Raw genomic sequence first — 23,649 nt, forward strand, 5'->3', positions numbered from 1 at the left:
AATAGGCCTTAACGTTTTGTCTTTCTTTGGGATGAGGAAATACAGGGAGTAAACCCCTGTTCCTCTCTGGTGATAAGGTACCAGTTCTATGGCTTCTTTTGCTAGTAGTGCTTGGACTTCTATTTGTAATAGGTCTAAGTGTTGTATTGACATTTTGTGCGTTCTTGGGGGAACATCTGGAGGGAATCTTGTGAACTCTATGCAGTAACCATGTTGGATAATTGATAGAACCCACGTGTCGGTGTTGATGTGTGTCCAATTGTGGTGGTATTTCGTTAATCTCCCCCCCACTGGTGATGTGTGTTGGGGAAGTGTGACATTGAAGTCACTGCTTGCTACCAGGGGTCCGTGTGGTAGGCTGGAATTTCCCTTTTCCTCTTGGGAACTGTCCTCTGTAGGAACCACGAAACCCCCCTCTCTGGTACTGAGATTGGTAAGTGGGTTTTGTTTGGGAGGTAGATGGTTCTGATGGTTGCTATCTAAACCCTCCCCTAAATTGTGGTTTTCTAAATGTTCCCCTGTATTGAGAGGAGTAGAGTGCGCCTATGGCTTTGGCCGTGTCCTCCTTAATTTTTTCTATTGCAGTATCCACTTCCGGGCCGAATAGTTGATGTTGGTTAAACAGCATATTCAATACCGCTTGCTGTATCTCTGGTTTAAACCCAGAACTTCGCAGCCATGAATGCCTCCTAATTGTTACTGCTGTATTTACAGTTCGTGCCGCTGTTTCAGCAGAGTCTATTGCAGTGGGGATCTGGTTATTGGATATGGCGTGTCCCTCTTCAACCACTTGTTGGGCACATTTTTGATGCTCTTTGGGGAGGTGCTGGATGATGGCTTGCATCTCGTCTCAATGTGCTCGGTCTTATCGGGCAAGGAGGGCTTGTGAGTTGGCAATTCGCCACTGATTGGCTGCTTGCGATGCCCCTCTTTTCCCAGCCGTGTCGAATTTACGACTTTCCTTATTAGGGGGTGGCGCATCCTCTGATGACTGCGAATTAGCCCGTTTTCTTGCAGCCCCCACAACCACTGAGTCTGGAGGGAGCTGTTGTGTAATAAACACAGGGTCTGACGGGGGCGGTTTATATTTTTTCTCGACCCTTGGCGTGATTGCTCTCCCTTTCACTGGTTCTTGGAAAACCTGTTGTGCATGTTTAAGCATGCCCGGTAACATTGGCAGGCTTTGATACGATGCATGCGTGGATGCCACAGTGTTAAACAGGAAGTCGTCTTCCACTGGTTCTGAGTGCATTGTTACATTGTGAAATGTTGCTGCCCTGGCCAGTACCTGCGTGTAGGATGTACTGTCCTCTGGTGGCGAAGGTTTTGTCGGATAACACTCTGGACTATTGTCCGAAACTGGTGGGTCATATAGATCCCAGGGGTCCGCATCGTCTTGAGTCATCCCAGTATGTGTGGGTGACTGTGCCATTGGTGTACCCACTGGTGACAACTGTGGAGACTGAAGTGGGGACGTTTGTGGTGAGAACTGTGGGGGTGGTGATCTTTCTCTAACAACTTTGGCCTTTGGTTGCATCTCAGTCTTTTTGAAAAGTCAGTTTTCTTTGGACTTGAGCGGAGGGATAGTTTGTATCTTCCCTGTATGTTTCTGGATTTCTAGCCTTTGCTGAGTTTGATCATACTCTTCTAGATCCAGTTCCTGCTCAAATCTGTGCTTTTCTTTGACCTGTAGAGAGAGCCCCTCCTCTTCCGTGTAGGACGCCTTTTTTCGGCTCCAAAGCCGGATTTTCGGTATCGAAACCCCGATGGAGATTGTTGGTTTCAGCTCTGAGTGGCTTTTTCGAGGTTTACTCGATTCGATTAATCGATGCCGACTCTTTTTGGTGCCGGTTTCTCGACCGGAGTCGGAAGTCTCTGCCACTGATTTGGCCTTTTTCTGTGCTGATGTTACTTGTTCACAGTCTTTTCTGTGGGTTGAGCCATGGCCTTCCGGCAGTGGCATCCCCGAGGCCTTTTGTTTCTTGACCTGACCTTGGGTGTGGGAGGGGGCAGGTGTACTCACTTTTTGTGCCGCCGTCGGTGGTCGATCCCCGTCGGATTCATCCGAGTCCGAACCCTGGATGGATATCCGCATCTCTTCTTCCTCGGCGTCGAGATGCTGCGACTGTTTCGACGCCATCTGTAACCGTCTTGCGCGTCGATCTCTTAAGGTCTTCTTGGATCGAAACGCTCTGCAGGCCTCGCAAGTATCCTCTCTGTGTTCAGGCGATAAACACAGGTTACAGACCAGATGCTGGTCTGTGTAAGGATACTTGGCGTGGCACTTCGGACAGAAACTGAAAGGGGTCCGGTCCATTAGTTCTTTGTCAACTGGTGTGGTCGGGCCGACCAGGCCTTGATTAAGTGCGGAAGCCCCGAAGGGCTGCCGAAGCGGTTTTGTTGTCGGTGCCGATGTGATGACACTAAACCGGTCCCGAACACAAACAATACGGACGAATTTCAATGATTTTCTAAGTTTCCCCAATTCGAATTACGGAGCGAAGAGGAACACGTCCGAACCCGATGGCGGAAATAAAACAATCTACGATGGAGTCGACGCCCATGCGCAATGGAGCCGAAAGGGAGGAGCCACTCGGTCCCGTGACTTGAAAAGACTTCTTCGAAGAAAAACAACTTGTAACACTCCGAGCCCAACACTAGATGGCAGGACAATGCACAGCATGTGTATCTGCAGCTGCACATGCCATCGAACACACACATATATATATATATATATATATATGGAAAATGTCACTTACCCAGTGTACATCTGTTTGTGGCATATAGTGCTGCAGATTCACATGCTGTGCATATTCCGCCATCTAATGTTGGGCTCGGAGTGTTACAAGTTGTTTTGCTTTGAAGAAGTCTCCTTGCATGTCACGGGATTGAGTGACTCCTCCTCTCGGTGATAGTGCGCATGGGCATCGACTCCATCTTAGATTGTTTTCCCGCAGAGCGTAAGGTAGGAGTGATAGAGTGTAAAGAAAGAGATGTCCATGCAATGGAATAGAGATATATATACATATGTACAAATTTAAATGTAACTTAAACGGCTACAGGCTCCCGGGGAGGAGGGAGGGTGCATGTGAATCTGCAGCAGAACATGCCACGAACAGATGTACACTGGGTAAGTGACATTTTCCTTTCGATGGCATGTGTAGCTGCAGATACACATGCTATGCATAGACTACAAAGCAGTTTTCCTCCCATACGCGGTGGTCAGCCTGTAGGAGTTTAAGTTGTTTGAAATAGTGTTCTTAGTACAGCCTCTCCTACTGTGGCTTGTTGTGTTGCTAACACATCTACACAGTAATGCTTGGCAAATGTATGGGGTGTTGACCAAGTGGCTGCTTTACAGATTTCTGTCATTGGTATATTTCCTAGAAACGCCATTGTTGCTCCTTTTTAGGGTCGAGCCTGCTTTGCATGCGCTCGCGCATGCGTTTCGCAGGGAGACTCTTTTGTATTTATAAAAGGGCTTGGAGCCCTGTCAACTTCACATCAGTGTTTTTTATTGGTTGGTGGGCTTCCCTAATAAAATCTGCTTGCTTTCATTAGTCGAAGGCACGCATATGGCATGCCTTTTCCGGTGGCAAGCCCTCCTCCAGCGCAGCGACCAAGTACAGAAAACATGCGAGGCTCGCTATTTTCCATCGGGCTTGTGGACTTTTTTTTCTCTAATTTATGAGCCCGATCTCGCTTGGCAGAAGTCGAGCGCTTTACCTACTTGATTTCACTTTTTCGGGTTATGTACATTAATGCACTTTTGCCCGATAGGTGAAAAGTCGGATTAGGAGTTTACAACGCGATCAGCTCTAACATGAGCAAACGCGAGACCCGATGCATTGTAAATGCTTGTTTCCTGGTGGAGTGTGCTTTTGGTGTTACTAATAGCTGTCTTTCAGCTTTTAGCTAAAAGGTTTGGATGCACTTTACTATCCATCTGGCTATGCCTTGTTTTGAGATAGGATTACCAGTATAGGGTTTTTGGAATGCGACAAGTAACTGTTTAGTTTTTCTAAATGATTTTGTTCTGTCAATGTAATACATTAAAGCTCTTTTAATGTGTAATGTATGGAGCGCTCTTTCTGCTACTGACTCTGGCTGTGGGAAGAAGACTGGAATTTCCACTGTTTGATTTATATGAAACGGTGAGATGACCTTAGGTAGGAATTTTGGGTTTTTGCGAAGTACAACTTTATGTTTGTGTACTTGTATAAAAGGGTTGTTCAATAGTGAATGCTTGTAACTCTTCGTTATGAAGTGATTGCAACGAGGAATGCTACTTTCCACGTTAGATATTGAATCTGACACGAGTGCATGGGTTCAAACGGTGGACCCATGAGCCGTGTGAGTACAATATTGAGATTCCATGAAGGCACTGGTGGTGTTCTTGGAGGTATGATACGTTTTAGCCCTTCCATGAAGGCTTTGATGACAGGGACTCTAAATAGAGAATAGTTTTGTATATTTTGTAAATAGGCTGAAATAGCTGTGAGATGTATTTTAATGGATGAAAAAGCTAATTTTTGTAGATGAATTAAGTAACCTGCAATGTCTTGTATGGATGCGGAAAGAGGTGTTATGTGTTTGGGTTGGCAGTAAAGGAAAAACCTTTTCCATTTGTTTGCATAGCACTGCCTGGTAGTGGGTTTTCTTGCTTGTTCAATTCCTTCCATACATTCTGGTGGAAGATGTAGATATCCAAACTCTAAGACTTCAGGAGCCAGATTGCCAGATTGAGTATTGCTGGATTGGGGTGCCTGATCAGTTGTTTGTTTTGTGTCAACAGATCCGGCCTGTTTGGTAGCTTGATGTGTGGTACTAGTGACAGGTCTAACAATGTTGTGTACCATGGATGACGTGCCCACGTTGGCGCTATAAGTATGAGTTTGAGTTTGTTTTGACGCAGTTTGTTGACCAGAAATGGAATGAGCAGGAGAGGGGGAAAAGCGTAAGCAAATATCCCTGACCAGTTGATCCATAGAGCATTGCCCTTGGATAGAGGGTGTGGGAACCTGGATGCAAAGTTTTGGCATTTTGCTTTCTGGCTGGTGGTGAATAGATCTATGTCTGGTGTTCCCCATTGGCGAAAGTACTTGTGAAGTACTTGGGGGTGAATTTCCCACTTGTGTGTTTGCTGATGATCCCGGCTGAGACCGGCTGCTAATTGATTGTGAATTCCTGGAATGTACTGTGCTACAGGGTGAATGTTGTTGTGAATTGCCCAATGCCAATTTTTTTGTGCTAGAAGACAAAGTTGTGATGAGTGGGTCCCTCCCTGTTTGTTCAGGTAGTACATTGTTGTCATATTGTCTGTTTTGATGAGAATGTGTTTGTGAACGAGAAGAAGTTGAAAGGCTTTTAGTGCTAGGAATACAGATAGCAATTCTAAGTGATTTATGTGAAGTTGTTTGTGTTTGCAGTCCCATTGTCCCTGAATGTTGTGATTGTTGAGGTGTGCTCCCTATCCAATCATTGATGCATCTATTGTAAGAATGGCGTGAGGCACAGGCCGCCCTTTGTTTAAATTTGTGGAATTCCACCACTGAAGCGAGATATGTGTTTGGCGGTCTATCAACACTAGGTCTTGAAATTGACCATGTGCCTGTGACCATGGTCTTGCAAGGCACTGTTGTAAGGGCCGCATGTTTAGTCTTGCATTTGGGACAATGGCGATGCATGATGCCATCATGCCCAACAGTTTCATGACAAATGTGACTGTGTACTGTTGGTTTGGCTGGATTCGTGGTAATAGGTTGTGGAATGATTGTACCCTTTGTGGAATTGGGCTTGCAAGTGCTGTTTGAGTGTTTAATGTGGCTCCTAAATACTGTTGAGCCTGCGCTGGTTGTAAGTGAGATTTTTGGTAGTTTATTGAGAACCCTAGTGTGTGTAGGGTGTTTATTACATAACGAGTATGGTATTGGCACTGTGTTTGAGTGTTGGCTTTTATTAGCCAGTCGTCGAGATATGGAAAGACATGGATATGTTGTCTTCTTATGTAGGCTGCGACTACGGCAAGGCATTTTGTAAATACCCTGGGAGCTATTGTTATCCCGAAAGGTAACACTTTGAACTGGTAATGTTTTCCTTGTATTATAAATCTGAGATATTTTCTGTGCGCTGTATGGATGGGTATGTGAAAATACGCATCTTTTAGATCCAGTGTTGCCATAAAATCTTGTTATTGTAACAATGGGACTACATCCTGTAGTGTTACCATGTGAAAGTGTTCTGATAGTATGTAAAGACTGAGAGTTCTGAGATCTAGTATTGGGCTCAATGTTCTGTATTTTTTGGGAATGACGAAATTGGGAGTAAACCCCTGTTCGTTCCTCTTTGATAATGTGGTACAAGCTCTTTGGCTTGTTAGAGGTACAGTCACTATTACTCAGTTTGCACCATTGAAATGTGTTGGGAGGAGAGTTTGTGTAGTTTTGGAGGTATATCTGGAGGAGTTTGTGCGAACTCTATGTAGTAACCAAGTTGGATAAAAGATAAGACCCAATTGTCTTTTGTGATGGGTATAACCAGTGTTTGTGGAACTTTTGCAGTCTTCCTCCCACAGGGGAAGTGTGGTGAGGGAAGATGTGGATCAAGTCACTGTTTGGTGTGTGTATGGTTTGCTTTGAGGGCTGATATTTTCCTCTAGTTCTGGGAAATTGTCCTCTTTAGGTTCCCCGAAACCCCCCCTTTTTGGTATTGTGTCTGGTAAGAGGGTTCGGATTGTGAGGTAGATGGCTCAGATGTTTGGGGTCTAAAGCCTCCCCTATATTGAGGCTTTCGAAATGAGCCTCTGTATTGAGTTGAGTAAGGCCCCCCCCCCATAGATTTGGCAGTGTCGGCGTCCTTTTTCATTTTCTTTATAGCTGTATCAACCCGAGTGCCAAACAGTTGGTGTTCGTTAAAAGGCATGTTACGAACAGTCTGCTGTATTTCAGGGTTAAAGCCTGACGACCTAAGCCACGCGTGTCATCTAATGGTGACAGCTGTATTATTAGTTCTTGCGGCTGTGTCTGCGGAGTCTAACGCTGACCTGATCTGATTATTGGTAATTGCCTGCCCCTCCTCGACTATTTGCTGGGCTCTTTTCTGTTGATCTTTGGGGAGATGCTGGATAATGTCTTTCATCTCGTCCCAGTGGGCCCTGTCGTATCTGGCCATTAGCGCTTGGGAATTGGCTATACCCCATTGATAGCTGCTTGTGATACTACTCTCTTACCAACAGCATCACATTTTTTACTTTCTTTATCTGGTGGCGGTGCATCCCCAGACGACTGGGAGTTAGCTCTCTTCCTTGCTGCACTGACCACTACGGAATCTGGGGGTAGCTTTTGGGTAATAAAAGCTGGGTCTGAAGGAGGCAGCTTATATTTCTTTTCTACCCTAGGAGTGATTGCTCTTGCTTTAACTGGTTCCTGAAAGATTTGATGTGCATGTTGTAACATGCCAGGAAGCATGGGTAGACTCTGGTAGGTGGCGTGAGTTGAGGACAACGTATTAAATAAAAAATCATCCTCAAGAGGTTGTGTGTGCATGGCTACATTATGATATGACGCTGCCCTAGCTAGAACCTGCATGTATGAGGTGCTATCTTCTGGGGATGATGGTTTTGACGAAGAGCACTCTGGACTATTGTCAGAAATGGGATCTTCATAAAGGTCCCATGGGTCGGTCTCATCCTGGTGTGACTGTGCAGAGTGTACTGGAGACTGTGCAGTGGGGGTAATAGGTGGAGAGACAGTTAGTTGAGGAGAATGAGGAGGAGACTGGTGAGGTGAGAACTGAGGAGGCGGAGATTTTTGTCTTGGTTTTGGCACTGTAGCCGGTGGCTGGTCAGTGTCCAAATGTCCTTGAAAGGCCAGCTTCCTCTTTGTTTCTAGAGAAGGTGCAGTGAGGATTTTGCCAGTGTCTTTATGAATTTGGATTCTGGACGGTTTTTCATCAAATTCCTCCATTTGCGGATGTTCTTTCACAAATCTATGGCTTTCTTTCAATTGCTTGGAAAGTCCATGCTCCTCTGTATATGTGTGTCTTTTCGGCTCCGAAGCCGGTTTCCTCGGGATCGAAAGGCCTGAAGTAGTCGTTGGCCTCGGCTTCGAGAGGGATTTTCAGGACTTTGACTCGATGGGTCGGTGCTTGAGGATTTCGGAGCCTGTGCTTTGGCTCGAGTCTGAAGGCTTCGTTGGTGTGGCTTTTCTCGGCGCCGAAGATGTTGCTTGGTCACCGGTAGTTTTTTTTACAGGTGGAGCAATGGCCTTCTGGCAGGGGCGTCCCAGAGGCCTTGTGTTTGGACTTGGACTGGGTCGGGGCAAGCGTACTCATGTGCTGGCCCGCTGTTATTGGTCTGTCCTTGTCGGACCCGTACTCTGAGTCGGACCCCTGGAGACTGTGGTGTGGATCATTGCCTCCTCTTCTGCGTTGAGGCGTTCAGTGCTTCTCAACGCCATTTCTATCCTTTGCGCTCTTCGGTCTCGTAGAGTCTTTTTCGAGCGGAAGGATCTGCAGGCCTCGCAAGTGTACTCTCGGTGGTCTAGAGATAGACACAGGTTACAGACTAGATGTTGGTCCGTGTAAGGGAACTTGGCGTGGCACCGAGGGCAGAAACTAAATGGGGTCTGGTCCATGAGGCTTCGATAAGACTTTGGTCAGGCCGACCAGGCCAGAGTTGGGCGCGGGTGCCCCGAAGGGCAAGTAGAGATCTGTATCCGCCGGTACCGAAGTGTCAATGATAGATGGTACGCGATTGAAAACAATACCGACGAATTTAGAGAGTTTGTAGTACTTTTCCGACTCGAACAAACGGAGTGAAAAGAAACACGTCCGAACCCGATGGCAGAAAGAAAACAATCTAAGATGGAGTCGATGGCCATACGCAATGGAGCCGAAAAGGAGGAGTCACTTGGTCCAGTGACTCGAAAAGACTTCTTCGAAGAAAAACAACTTGTAACACTCTGAGCGTGTATCGGCAGCTACACATGCCATCGAACGGAAAATGTCACTTACCCAGTGTACATCTGTTCGTGGCATGGGACGCTGCAGATTCACATGCTTTGCACATCCCGCCATCTAGTGTTGGGCTCTGAGTGTTACAAGTTGTTTTTCTTCGAAGAAGTCTTTCGAGTCACGAGATCGAGGGACTCCTCCCCTTTCGGCTCCATTGCGCATGGGTGTCGACTCCATCTTAGATTGTTTTCCCCGCAGAGGGTGAGGTAGGAGTTGTGTATTATAGTAATAGTGCCCATGCAATGGAGTAAACATGTATGTACATAATGTAATTTAAAGTGCTATATTTACAAATTTACAAATGTTCAAGATCAACTTCGAAACGGCTACAGGCTCCCGGGGAGGCGGGTGGGCGCATGTGAATCTGCAGCGTCGCGTCCCATGCCACGAACAGATGTACACTGGGTAAGTGACATTTTCCGTTCGATGGCATGTGTAGCTGCAGATACACATGCTTTGCATAGACTAGTAAGCAGTTATCTCCCCAAAAGCGGTGGTTCAGCCTGTAGGAGTTGAAGTTGTTTGAAACAAAGTTCGTAGTACTACTTGTCCTACTGTGGCTTGTTGTGCTGTTAACACATCCACGTAGTAGTGCTTGGTAAACGTATGAGGCGTAGACCATGTGGCTGCCTTACATATTTCAGTCATTGGAATGTTTCTTAGAAAGGCCATGGTAGCACCTTTCTTTCTAGTTGAGTGTGCCCTGGGTGTAATAGGCAGTTCTCTTTTTGCTTTAAGATAACAGGTTTGAATGCATTTAACTATCCATCTAGTAATGCCTTGTTTAGAAATTGGATTTCCTGTATGAGGTTTTTGGAAAGCAACAAATAATTGTTTTGTTTTCCGAATTTGTTTTGTTCTGTCACTGTAGTACATTAATGCTCTTTTGATGTCTAATGTATGTAGTGCTCTCTCAGCTACAGAGTCTGGCTGTGGGAAGAACACTGGTAGTTCTACTGTTTGATTCAAGTGGAACAGTGATATGACTTTTGGTAAAAATTTAGGATTTGTCCATAGAACTACTTTATGCTTGTGTATTTGAATAAATGGTTCTTGTATGGTAAATGCTTGGATTTCACTGACTCTTCTTAGAAATGCAACTTTCCATGTTAAATATTGCATTTCACATGAGTGCATGGGCTCAAACGGTGGCCCCATGAGTCGTGTTTAGACAATGTTGAGGTTCCATGAAGGAACTGGTGGTGTTCTTGGTGGTATAATTCTTTTTAGGCCCTCCATAAATGCTTTTATGACTGGTATCCTAAACAGTGAAGATGAGTGGGTAATTTGCAGGTAAGCTGAGATTGCGGTAAGATGTATCTTAACGGATGAAAATGCTAGTTTTGACTTTTGCAAATGTAGCAAGTAGCTTACGATGTCTTTAGCAGATGCGTGTAAGGGTTGAATTTGATTATTATGGCAATAATAAACAAACCTTTTCCACTTATTTGCATAGCAATGTCTAGTGGTTGGTTTTCTAGCTTGTTTTATGACTTCCATACATTCCTGTGTAAGGTCTAAGTGTCCGAACCCTAAGACTTCAGGAGCCAAATTGCTAGATTCAGCGATGCTGGATTGGGGTGTCTGATCTGTTGATTGTGTTGAGTTAATAGATCTGGTCTGTTTGGTAGTTTGATATGAGGCACTACTGAGAGGTCTAGTAGTGTTGTATACCACGGTTGTCTTGCCCAAGTTGGCGCTATGAGTATGAGTTTGAGTTTGTTTTGACTCAACTTGTTTACTAGATATGTAAGTAGTGGGAGGGGGGAAAAGCGTATGCAAATATCCCTGACCAACTCATCCATAACGTATTGCCCAGAGACTGATCTTGTGGGTACCTGGATGCGAAGTTTTGGCATTTTGCATTTTCTTTTGTTGCAAACAGGTCTATTTGTGGTGTTCCCCAATTTTGGAAGTAATTGTGTAGTACTTGGGGATGAATCTCCCATTCGTGGATTTGTTGGTGATCCTGAGAGAGATTGTCTGCTAATTGATTCTGTATCCCTGGAATGAACTGTGCTATTAGGCGAATGTGGTTGTGTATCGCCCAATGCCATATTTTCTGTGTCAGGAGACACAACTGTGTTGAGTGTGTTCCTCCCTGTTTGTTTAGGTAATACATTGTTGTCATGTTGTCTGTTTTGACAAGAAAGTGTTTGTGGCTTATTATTGGTTGAAATGCTTTTAACGCTAGAAATACTGCCAATAGTTCTAAGTGATTTATGTGAAACTGTTTTTGCCGAGAGTCCCATTGTCCCTGAATGCTGTGTTGATTGAGGTGTGCTCCCCACCCTATCATGGAGGCATCTGTAGTTATTACGTATTGAGGCACTGGGTCTTTGAAAAGGCCGGCCTTGGTTTACATTTATATTGTTCCACCATTGAAGCGAGGTGTATGTTTGGCGGTCTATCAACACTAGATATAGAAGTTGACCCTGTGCTTGTGACCATTGTGATGCTAGGCACTGTTGTAAGGGCCGCATGTGCAATCTTGCGTTTGGGACAATGGCTATGCATGAGGACATCATGCCTAGGAGTTTCATTACTATTTTGACTTGTATTCTTTGGTTTGGATACGTGACCTGTATTACATTGTGAAAGGCTTGTACTCTTTGTGGACTTGGAGTGGCAATCGCTTTTGCTGTGTCGATTGTTGCCCCTAAGTATTGCTGTGTTTGACACGGCTGAAGGTGTGACTTTGTGTAGTTGATTGAGAAACCTAGTTTGTGTAGGGTTTCTATGACGTACTTTGTGTGTTGTAAACACCGTTCTAATGTGTTGGTTTTGATTAACCAATCGTCTAGGTACGGGAACACATGTATTTGCTGCCTTCTGATATGCGCAGCTACTACTTCCAGGCATTTTGTAAAAACTCTTGGTGCAGTTGTTATTCCGAATGGCAACACCTTGAATTGGTAATGTACCCCTTGGAATACAAATCTTAGGTACTTTCTGTGTGAAGGATGTATTGGTATATGGAAATATGCATCCTTTAGGTCTAGTGTTGTCATGTAGTCTTGTTGTTTGAGCAGTGGGATTACAACACTTTCTTTATTTTCGGCGTCGTGATCTCTCGGTGCCGACCCATTTCGGTGCCGCTGTCTCGGTGCCGAACTTGCTCGGAGCCGCTGTCTCGGGCTCGAGATTGCTGTGAGCCGGTATCTTGACCGGAGTCGGATGACTTCGACACAAGCGTGCCCTTTTTCGGTGCCAATGATCGGTCACCTATTTTACGGGTTAAACCATGGCCTGTTGGCGGTGGCGTCCCCTGGGCTTTTGTGGTCTTCTCGTGAGTTTTATGTTTCGACGTCTTACTCATGGTTTTCGGCGTTTCTTAGGGATCGAGCTCGTCCGAGTCCTACTCCTGGATGGAGAAGCTTTCCTCTTCCTCCTCCAAATGCCTTTGTCCTGTCGGCGCTGACGCCATTTGCAGTCTTCTCGCTCTTCGGTCTCTTAATGTCTTCCTCGACCGAAACGCTCGACAAGCTTCACAAGTATCTTCTTTGTGTTCTGGAGACAAACACAAGTTACAGACCAGGTGCTGATCTGTATACGGATACTTGTTGTGACATTTTGGGCAGAAGCAGAATGGGGTCCATTCCATCAGCCTTGAAGAGACACGTGGCCGGGTCGACCAGGCCCCAACGGGGGATCGAAAAAAACCCAAAGGGCCACCGGAGCTCTTCAAAAGTCAGTGTCGATCTGTAGTAACTAACCAGATACCGAACGCAAACAATACCGTTGAATTTTCTGAGATTCTAACTAACTTTCCGAACCGAAACACGGAGCGAAAAGGAACACGTCCGAACCCGATGGCGGAAAAAAAACAATCTAAGATGGAGTCGACGCCCATGCGCAATGGAGCCGAAAGGGGAGGAGTCCCTCGATCTCGTGACTCGAAAGACTTCTTCGAAGAAAAACAACTTGTAACACTCCGAGCCCAACACTAGATGGCGGGATGTGCAAAGCATGTGAATCTGCAGCCAGCTACACATGCCATCGATATATATATATATATATATATATATATATATATATATATATATATATATATATATATATATATATATATATATATATATATGCATTTGTGCGGAAAGGCCTTGTTCCTCAGATTCCTAGATTTTGGTGGCTAAAGGAAATTTATGCACTAAATATATACATATTTGCAAGGGTGTTAAATCCATTAAGGGATATAGAGGGCCATCACTAACTGTAACTCAACGGGAGAATCCTTGATTTAGATGGTGCATAGTATATTTCAGAGGATATTATATCAAATGTAACTTTTCTCACTTTTCTCTCCTTTCATTATCACTGTTATGAATTCCTTGCAAAGCAAAAGATAAGGTCCTCACTCAAAACGAGCAGTTGCCTACACCAGTCCACAGATGTGGTTGGTGTGTAGAGGTATCAGTGCTTAGAGAGATAGGAATTTGGTAGAGTTTCAGTGGAAACTGAAACACTATTGGGCCAGATGTAGCACTTTTCCCAATAGTGATGACCTAATTGTTATTTTTTGCAGTTCTCAAGTAGGTAATCACTATTTGAATGTATGAAACTCCAGGAGTTTCATTTAGCAAATCCCAACGGTTCGCAAATCGACCGACCTCATTATTGCTCATGAGTTAGGTCGCAATTTGCGACCCATTGTGAATGGCTACAATCACAGGGATGGTGGCCTGCTGGGCTCAGCAGACCACCATGTCTGTGATTGCTTTTAAATAAAGCAATCATTTTTTTTTTTTTTTTTAAGAGCAGCCCGTCCCGTTTTCCCTAAAGGAAAACAGGAAGCGGTTAAAAAAGAAAAATGAAAAGTTTTCTTTTCATTTTTAAGGGTAGGCAGTGGTCCCTGGGACCACTGCCTGCTCTTAAAAAATGTTTTCACATTTCGTTTGCGAATGGGTTACAACCTACTTGAAGTAGGTGGTAAAATATGAATGTTTTGCAACTGCATTTTCGTCACAAAACATTCCTACATACCTCTGCGATTCGGTATTGAGAAGGGACACCTTGACACGCCCCTTCCTAATACCGAATTGGTATGTAGTCACAATTCCAATATGCGATTTGGTTACCCAATCGCAAATTGGGACTCATACATACCAAAATGCATTTTGGCGATTGGGCCGTTTGCGATTACCAAAATGTATGATACATCTGGCCCCTTAAATCTGACTTCGGAGGCACAAAGTAATCTTGCCTTGTGAATCTGTGGCCAGGGCTAAAAGCACCCATGTGGAAAAAAACGTGGGAGGCTACGACGACACTGAAAAGCAGAAATAGTAAAAAGCACAGATGACCCTCTAAGGCTGGTGGTGGCATGGGCTTATGTCCCTACCAATCAACAAAGAACAGCTGCCACATAGTGACTTGCCAGGTGGCGATGGTGAGGTTTATCTCCTCATCTTTAAAGTTCATATAACAAATGCATTGTGCGCCAAAATACTGTTCTCGTATACCACTCGTTCTTGCAGTCCCACTCATTCAGCACTGAACTGGAGGGAACAGCAAATGATGCTGGGCGATTGTAAATATCAAACGAGAACCATGTATGCCTGGTTTGTTCTTCCCATCAGTCATGCTCAGTATTTACCCCTCCCTCCCCCCCCAAAACAAAGGTTAGGGAAAAATATGTGTAATAACACTGAGCAGCTTCCACTCCATAAAACACTCACGTAGGCCCTGTAGAAGCATATTTTCAACTGTATATACTTTCTCCACTTGGCAATATAGACTGGGTCCAAACTGGACAACGTATGATCTACAACGAGATAAGCACAATTATAAACACAAACATTTATTATTTTAATAAGCACATACATGTCTCTTTTTGGACTGCAATTTCAATCCTCATGATCTAACGGTAAGGAAACAGTCAAACCATAGATAGTAAGATAACAGAGATCCTGTTCTCTGAAAACACAAAAATTAGAAACCAGTGAAATAGTGTTTATGGGTTGTATCTGTGTGGATATGATTATGTTAGGATTCACAGGCAAAAGAGCACCACAGCAAACCCAAATGCCCCAGAAAACACAAACTGTACATGATCAATTTCACAGCTAGGGTATCAATGTATCACAACACATTTTATTGTATAAACAACTATCATGGCAGTAAAAGGGATATACAACTCAAAATGCAATAATGAACACTATGAAACTAAAGAAATAAGTATTTAGCTCCACCTAAAATGTTAACAACTGTAAGTAAAGGGTAAACTGTTGGAGGAAACCTTAGGCATTCAGTAAATTACAAAACTCCAACAGGAACAGACGGGACATTTTTTTTTCTTGGAGATGCTCTTAGGCACAGCTTCTCATGCATATATGATTAAACAATACAGGAAAACATTCCTTGTCAGGCACTCCAAAAACTGTACATTTAAAACAAACCTGCTCGTAACAGCGAAATGGGTGGGCAGGAACAGGTGGGATGAGAAGTCGAAGGGGAAATCGTGAATGGCCAAAAATGGAACAGAGGGGCCCTTAGGAATAAACAAAAAAATATAGAAAAATACCTAAACATATAGTATGGGGGAAAATCAATCAACAAAGTGATGGGCACATAGGAGAGTGCAACACACAGAACATGGGGTGAGGTAGTGATTTCAGGGTGTGGGGGAGCAGCACTTGAGGAAGAGATCAAGGAAACACATGCACTCTCATGGAGTGCTGAAAGAAAAAGGAAAAAGTACTTTCATGATTGTGAGCAGTGGAAGGATACAGATCAGCCAATCAAAAGAATGGTAAAGAGGCTATACTCTGGGAGTGGAACAAACACAAGTAGAAGGGAAGCTCTCAAATAAGAAGCAAGCAAATGAGAGTGAGACTAAAGCCAAACAATGGAAAGCAAAGGGTGGGTTTTAAGCCTACAGTAAAGTTTTGCCTACAGACAGCTATATAATGCCTCATAGGGAAGAACTAAAAACAAGAGTTGCACTTAGTTTACTTAGTTGTAAGCAAACTACTACGTTCTAACATTAACAGGTTTAGGAGCCATTTTCTTTTGCTTCCTCAGGCACACAATATTCTCAAGAAGCTAAGAATATGAAATGAAAGAAGCCATGTTTATGCACATTTTTTTGCCAAAATAGGAGGAACCTATTTCATCTGGACTTGCCAATAGGGACACAGGGAAAATAAATTATTCAAATTAGGTATGTGGGTTGGAGCCCTCTATAACCTCCAGCAGGCGGATGAGTGAAATACCATTGTACTTGATTCTTTGTCCACTTTATAATATAGAAGGCCACCTAAAATATACAATTGAAGCTCAAACAACTGAAAATCAATAACATTTTGTTGGATACAAAAAGCACAACTGATATATCACATAGCTGGAATTATGAACTATGACAGTTTTTTGCATCAAAAACAAGGCTATGGTATGTGGAAGGCTCAGCAAACAACCACCCCAATATGTTCTGGAATATATGTCAATTTCTTGATGAAAAGGTGCAATGTACAACAAAGATATCTAACTCAAAAACTGATTTATGGATGGGTCCTGTAATAACTTCCTCACGTAACTTACAGTGTATTGTGCCAGGCAAGAAGCTCTTACTAAAACTGGGTAGTCTAACAAAATGAATGTCCCTATGGTAGTGGACTATTGGTGTCTCCAAGTTAGGGGACATTGTGCACTTGGACCATACAATGCCTATCAAGGCTTGGATGGACAGGCAGAATTTCAAATGCAGCCTTCCGGTGCAAGGGTACCTCCAGTCATTCCTCCCAGGCACTCCTTGACTCAAAACACCAAGCAGAGAACCACACTTAAGGCCCCAGGATGAAAGAAAAAACTCTCTCACAATTTAGACATTTATTCCTCAGATGACAGAGGAAAAGTGTATGCAAAATGGGATTCAGAAATTTGGGAGTTGGTGGACGAGTATTGAAAGAAACCACTAAAGGCACTAAGGGAGACTGCCATCTTTCCTTTTTGCACAGTTCAACAACCTGCATAAAGTTTACTTTCTGAGGATCCACATGTGGCATACCAAAAAGGAGGCATGCACCCCTTTCTTCAGCTGTGGAGCAAAGACTAGAAAAGGGATTTCCTGCCCCAAGTTTGGGACTGTACAGTGATTCAAACTTTCTGTACTGGAGTGGGGGAATATAAACTTAAGGGTACTTCTGTAGAGATTTGCCCTTATTGCCAAATTGCTATTGTTAGGTATTTTTGAAGTCTTTTATGCTGACAGAAGTATGCAAATGTGTATTGCCTTGGGCTCAAGTGTCATTAAGAAGGATATGGCACATTCATGGGTGGGGGTGGGGAAAAGAGGGTTGGGGGTTCAGTCACAGGTACATTTATCTGTGATCCCTATTATTCCTGGTAGCAATACGTATGTCACAGAGAATGTGGTGGTAGGAATTCTACAGTCCATCTGAAAGTGTTGAGAGATCAGTGTTATGAGATGCAGCCAGGAGGCCTAAATAATCCAGAAGAATTCCACTTATGGTGTCATGTTCCACACAGTATATCTTTGGCAACTCCTGTGCAAGAGACAAGACAATGAATCACCACCAATGGCTGAAACTTCACAGAGTCTTGGTTGTTTGGTACATTTTGGATATAAATAGAGCATCATGGATCTACGGTGATTGAGAACATGGTTACGAATTTGCCAACAGCAAACTTGTGGCAACAGCATCAAAGGGTAAAAGATAAACAATGGTGAATCAACTGTGTGTATATATCTTCAAATCTATATGTTCGGGTTGCAACGGCCTCCCAACACATGCATTCCTGTTGATGAGTCAGATCCCGCTGCATGTGGCTTCAGAACTAACGGTGATGCAGAACTGTGTCACTGTGCTTGCCTGTGGGTCATCATCACACCTACTCACCGTCACCACCACTTTGCATCAGAGACGAACCGACACCACATTTTTGCCCCATTGTATCCTTTTCTATTGTAGTCAATCTCTCCAAAGTGTATATACTCGAAAATTTTGACCACCACAGAGCAGAGTCAGACTGGCCTATCGGGCAATCAGGCAGTACCCAATGGGGTGGTCTGACAGGTCAGAGTGTGGCCGGTGTTCTGGTCGCTGGGCTTGGTTTTCACTATTGATTTCCCTAACTGCTAACACTGACTGCAGCTATCTCTAATCCATGCAGTCTTCTATACCTAGAAAAACACTTTGAGTACCTTAACAAGGTCTACGCCGCCCCAGTTTGCAAACAAGGGTGATTGTTTTAGCTTTCAAAGTGACTAATAGGGGGCACTTTTATTTTGAAGCCCTAGCCTTTTTTCTGCCCCAGTCCGACCTTGCCACAGGCTGATCAGGCACCCAGGAAACTAGTAAACTATGACCAAATCTGCAGGTAGCAGCATATGGGATAGTAATCTCTTGGGGTTCGAAGTGAGAAGATGTAAACATTCCTTACTCGTACCCCCAAGAGAAGCACCAAAAGATCAATTTTAGTTCTATATTTGTTATTTATTTTATATCCAGCAGGGATTCTTTCCAATACATTGTTATACGAGGACAAGATCACCACATGAGTAACACTGTGCCAGCTACATAGCACCCATTCCAACACTTTAGTCTTAAACACAGATTTTAGTCTAACTGGAGCATAATAATATCTAACAAGTATCTTATAAGCATTCTCTTTGTACTAGGAGCAATTGGAGGTCTTTGCTGATCTTAACCACAATATGATCCAGACATCTTCAAATGTTGTATGGTCCAACTGCGTCTCGAAAATGAATAAGAGTTTGCTTGGTAAATGTTTTTGGTTTTTTTTCCCCAATCGAGCATACAGTTTAGATATACATTTGGTAGTCTGACACTGTGTGACCAATGCATCTTGTACCTTGCTGTCTTCTCTGTAACCATCTCAGCAGGTTCCCAGTATAACAGATCCAGTTGAAAACCATCAGAAAAGGGCAACTCAAATTTTTCCTTGAAAAGGTTGTCAACTGTTAATTGCTTTCCTATAACCAGATAACAGGGACACAGCATATAAACCCTACATCTAACAGACCAGGTGTGAAATTCTAGAGTGAACAATACGGGTGACATTAGGGAAGGATATGAAACTTATGTAGCCAGTAACTTCTTTTGAATCTCATCTAGTGTTTTCTGGGGTAAGTGAAATGGGTAGCATCTGAGCAGTATAAAGCAATTATGGAAGAGGATTCATTTTTATACATGCAATACTGCAAAGCGATGAAACCTCAAGCTTAGTTGGCCTCATGAGTGCAACTTACAAGGACATTTGAAGGAACTGGCATTTAAATGTGTGGTATTTCGGTACAGGTGAGAGAATTAAGCCTTCTTTTGGTTTTGAAAAATAATTATTTAACAGTTTCAAGAAGGGTATTTAGAGATGTCAGGTACCAAGAGAAGAAATCTGTCTATTTTGTTGGTGGCCAGATATCGGTGAGGAGATACCCAGGTGTGTTTGTGAGCGTGGTTCATGCAGAAACGGTGCTAAATCAGTGAAACCTTCTGAAGTATCTGCTGGTTCATTTTCCACTTATGTGGACAATGAATCAATACCAACAGGTGAAACTTTAGAGTCTTGGCTCTCCAGTACATTTTGGCCATAAATACAGCATCACTGATCTACAGTGATTGACCAAGAACATGGTTAAGAATTTGCCCAAGTATATGGATTATGAAAGGGAGAAAGTTTCCATTCTGCAGTCAACACTGATCATTTTATGTGTATCAAATGCCCCCGCAATTCCCAATTTGGAGGTAGTTAGCATAAGGGATATTGAAAATGGTGGAAGGATGTGAGTGGCTAGTGTTGAGATTGTAGATAGCATTGCTTTTCTGAAAGTCTTGTCTGGAAGACTAAGGAGGAGCGAGAGAGTATTGGGGGAGGGTAACACAAATAACTGACTTCAGGTGGAGAAAGATCATAAGGTTATTGAGCTTGGGTGGATGAGAAGGCCACCACTGAATTACTTGTCTTGGATTAAATATGTGGCACTATGCCACTGCCTTGATGCAACTAGAAATCAACAGTGACTCATCTGAATTGATGACGAGGGAATTAATTATATTATCTGAATGACATGGGAGATAGTTTGTGGCTTGCTAAAAGGATGACAGTCTGCTACATTCCACTTCTAATGCTGCATCTTCATGAACACACTCATGATTTCACGCAACTATATTTACTAAATGTAAATGCTTGCTCTGATGGTCTTTTGTTCTCAGTTTTGGCGTTATCTTTTTTAAATGTACTTTGTAATGTATTAAGGAAAAGTGAAAATACAGATTACAAAGAAAATCAATCTGGCATCCACATTCTTCAAGCGTTTGGTATCAAATAATTAGACAAAATGTCATATATGAAATGTTGTTAGTCACAATGTTACATGTTTTAAGGGGCGTACTTACCAACATTTTCATAGAAATTTGCTGTTTCATACGCGAGAGCAGCTATGAGACCAGGATTGTGCTTCAATTCAATTGCCCTTGCAATTGTCACTATAAAATTTAGATTGAAAAACATTTTAACCTTAGAAGCGCAGCTCATCAGCATACACCTATTACTTCATATTACAAAAAAACTGGATTAATGTCTAACACAAAGTAACTTTAAAAAGATCTAGTATATTTGTACAAATCTTTCATTTAACATTGTCTTTACAAAGTCAGATAGGCTGAAATACAGATACTAAACAACAAGAACACTGCAAACATTCTTATTGGTGCTTGAACTAAATATCATATCTAGTTCTTTCAAACACAACTCCAAGGTACCAGGCTTCTAAAATAAGAATACATCTGTACTAATTTGGTAGCATTTGGCTACAACATGAACTCCCCACACTGCAGCTAATCTTAGAGAGAAAGCACAATACACACTTTCAACACTGTAGCTGTTAAATTAGCTGAATTAAATTCTTGTTTGAGATAAGTGCTTGGATTACATGGACAATGGTCGACACTGGCTCAGATGGTCTAGGACCATCAGTGTGGAAATGTGCATTACTGTAGTGTGGTGAATGCACTCCTAAATAGAACAAAAACTGCAGAAGGGTATCAGGACAAGGTAGAACAATTAAAAGGTAATTAATAAAGTACCTTCTTGACCTTCAGCCTGGCATTGGACAATGTAGGCATCAATCACTCGGGCTTCCAAATCACGTCCCTTTTCTACTGGTGTGAGAAGTTTTGGGATGTGACTTTCCTAGGACAAAACGAATACAGATTAAAAAATTAAAAATGTAAAAAAAGTTGTTCATGAAACGTGTTTCTAACACTCCACTTGTAGCCCCCAAATAATCTCCTAGAAATCAAATGTTCACATTATTTGCATGTCTGAAACTATTTAACAAAAGTACAACCTTCCCCTGTTTTATACTGAGAGTTTACGAGTAAATGTAGTGTGGGGGGTGGATGCGTTAGGTCTACAACTGGAACCACAAACAACAAGCATATTGGAAATTCAGCATTTATGAAAAGGCTTCAGAAAAAGAAGTATCAAATGCACCAATGCTGGAGGACGAGGGAAAGATGTTGTGATAAATTGAATTTTGAAAGTCAACTAGTTTAGTGAATCTGATATAATGATGCTCTGCAAAAAGAAATATTGCTCTCAAATAATGTTGGATTCAGGGTAACACCTTTTGGCCTTTTTGAGCAAACTGCCTTAAGAGATGACCAAACTCTTTGGCTGGAATGTTTCTTTCTCCAGGTTGAGCTCTAGACCATTTTTTGCCATACAGAATTAAGGTTACGTGCTACACAAAGCCAGGGGCAACCCCTACGTCTGCAAGGTGATACTGCTACAGACAGTTACAACTGGATAACCATAAATCAAATTAAGATATTTTCCCACAATGACAATAATACAGGAACAAAACCACATCTGAATTACCAAAGTGCATAAGAACTTGGAAGTTATAAAGAATTTCTGAACCTTCAAAGCTTAGCAATTTACTGCCTTAGAAAGCTTCAAAATAAAAAAAAAAATACATCTTGTATCTGTACGGGAATTAGTGTCATCTCTTATCTACTGAGCTTTAAACTCAAGTTGAGAGAAGAGTTAAACTTTGCCATTGTGATATGTTATGTTAATTTAGCTTATATTGCGCGTGAATCACCCCCTGAGGGGTATCTCTGCAGAGGTGCCATACAGACTACAGGCTATGGATACAGAGCAGTGACAAAGAATTAAAATAGTACCGTTTTAAGTAGTTTCCTAAATTTGGTATGATCTGAGCACTGGTGAATATGTAAAGGATAAGCATTCCTGTAAAAGGGGGCCAGATATGATAAGGATCTGACCCCAGATCGAGACTTTTTCTTCCGCAGGATAGTGAGCAGCATTTTATCGCAGGGGCATAAGGTTCTTACTGGACAATAAGTAGTAAATAAGCTACTTGTGAGCCATGCAACAATTTTTTTTTAAATTCTCTTCCGTATGGGCAGCCAATACAGGGAACGTAAGAGGGGCAGAAGATGTCCTCGCAGGGAGATTGCAGATAAGGCACGCAGCAGTATTTGCACAACCTGTAGTCTAGATAGTAAAGTCTGATTAATGGAAGCCAATATCGCATTTCATAGTCCAAGCGCCTCATAACAGAGCTTGAACTAGTATTTTCCATGCTGAGAGTGGAAGGAGCTGAAAGACCCTTCTCAACAATCACAGAATGTAGAAACAAATCCCAGTAGTGTAAAAAACATGTTCTTTCATGGTGAGGGATTGGTCCAGATGCACACCTAGGTTCTTAACAGCCATTTAAGGGCTCTACCCACCCTAAAACACTATCACCATTACGTTCCTTTACCACTACCCACAACTTAACCTCAAGAGTCTACCCCACCCCATTACCCTAAATCCACCTATATTCCCTTTACTACCTACCCCATAAGCCCTAAATTCACCCTTACATCCCTTTACCACTATATCCTTCCCGAAACCCTAAAACCACCCCTTCCCCTTTTACTACTATCCACCCCTTCACCCTAAATTCACCCATAGCCCCTATACCTCTAGCCCCCCTCCTTAAATCCTAAAATAACCCTTGCCCCTAAATGACTCCAACTTTCCCTTGACCTCTACCTGCATCTTTACCTGCAGAGTAATGTGCCACATGGTCAAGGTGAAATCCACAGGGAATCACTTACCTTTGTGGCACTTTGCTGCATTTTGCGTGGTGAAATCCGCAGAGTAAAGGTTACATAACTCACAATGCACCTGCAACTTTTGAGCAGCTTCAAAAAAGAGCTGATAATGTTTTTGTACTGTGCCGTGTGTAATAATCTGTCACAGTACAAAAATGACATTAATTAGGAATCGCAGAAACTCTGATTCAATAAATTAATATTAATACTGATGAGGCAGGATTCTGTCTGTGACTCCTTCTGAGTACCTTCGAGTGCAGGGATGGAGGCCTGTGAGGTACAGCAGCCCTGCCAACATGGCAGCCCCGGATTCTAAGTGGAAACGAGCTGCAATATTTAAAACAGCCATTTGCAATGCAATAGGTCTAGCATTTTCTTCAGTTAGAACTATTGCCATTGTAAATTCATGACTGAACTTCTCTTGCCACATAAACTGGTCAACCTGCCTCATAATTTCATCTTTTCCTGACATGAAATTCCAGTGGACCAGCATTTAACTAAAGCACTTCCATTTACCTTCTTCCTC

The 23,649-nt window shown here is 42.9% G+C and overlaps 1 protein-coding gene across 2 annotated transcripts in view; it reads right to left on the minus strand.

Annotated features, from left to right (window-relative positions):
* The window catches only part of BROX (BRO1 domain and CAAX motif containing), a 193,596-nt gene that overhangs the window by 39,336 nt on the left and 130,611 nt on the right, over nt 1-23,649 (minus strand). For both annotated transcript variants that reach the window (XM_069233848.1, XM_069233849.1), the window contains 3 exons: nt 21,078-21,183; nt 20,388-20,477; nt 14,691-14,776 (listed from right to left, as the gene is read on the minus strand). In XM_069233848.1, coding sequence (XP_069089949.1) covers nt 14,691-14,776; nt 20,388-20,477; nt 21,078-21,183 — 282 coding nt within the window. The remainder of the gene's footprint in view (nt 1-14,690; nt 14,777-20,387; nt 20,478-21,077; nt 21,184-23,649) is intronic.

This window comes from Pleurodeles waltl, chromosome 5 (assembly GCF_031143425.1).
Source record: "Pleurodeles waltl isolate 20211129_DDA chromosome 5, aPleWal1.hap1.20221129, whole genome shotgun sequence".
NCBI lineage: Eukaryota > Metazoa > Chordata > Amphibia > Caudata > Salamandridae > Pleurodeles > Pleurodeles waltl.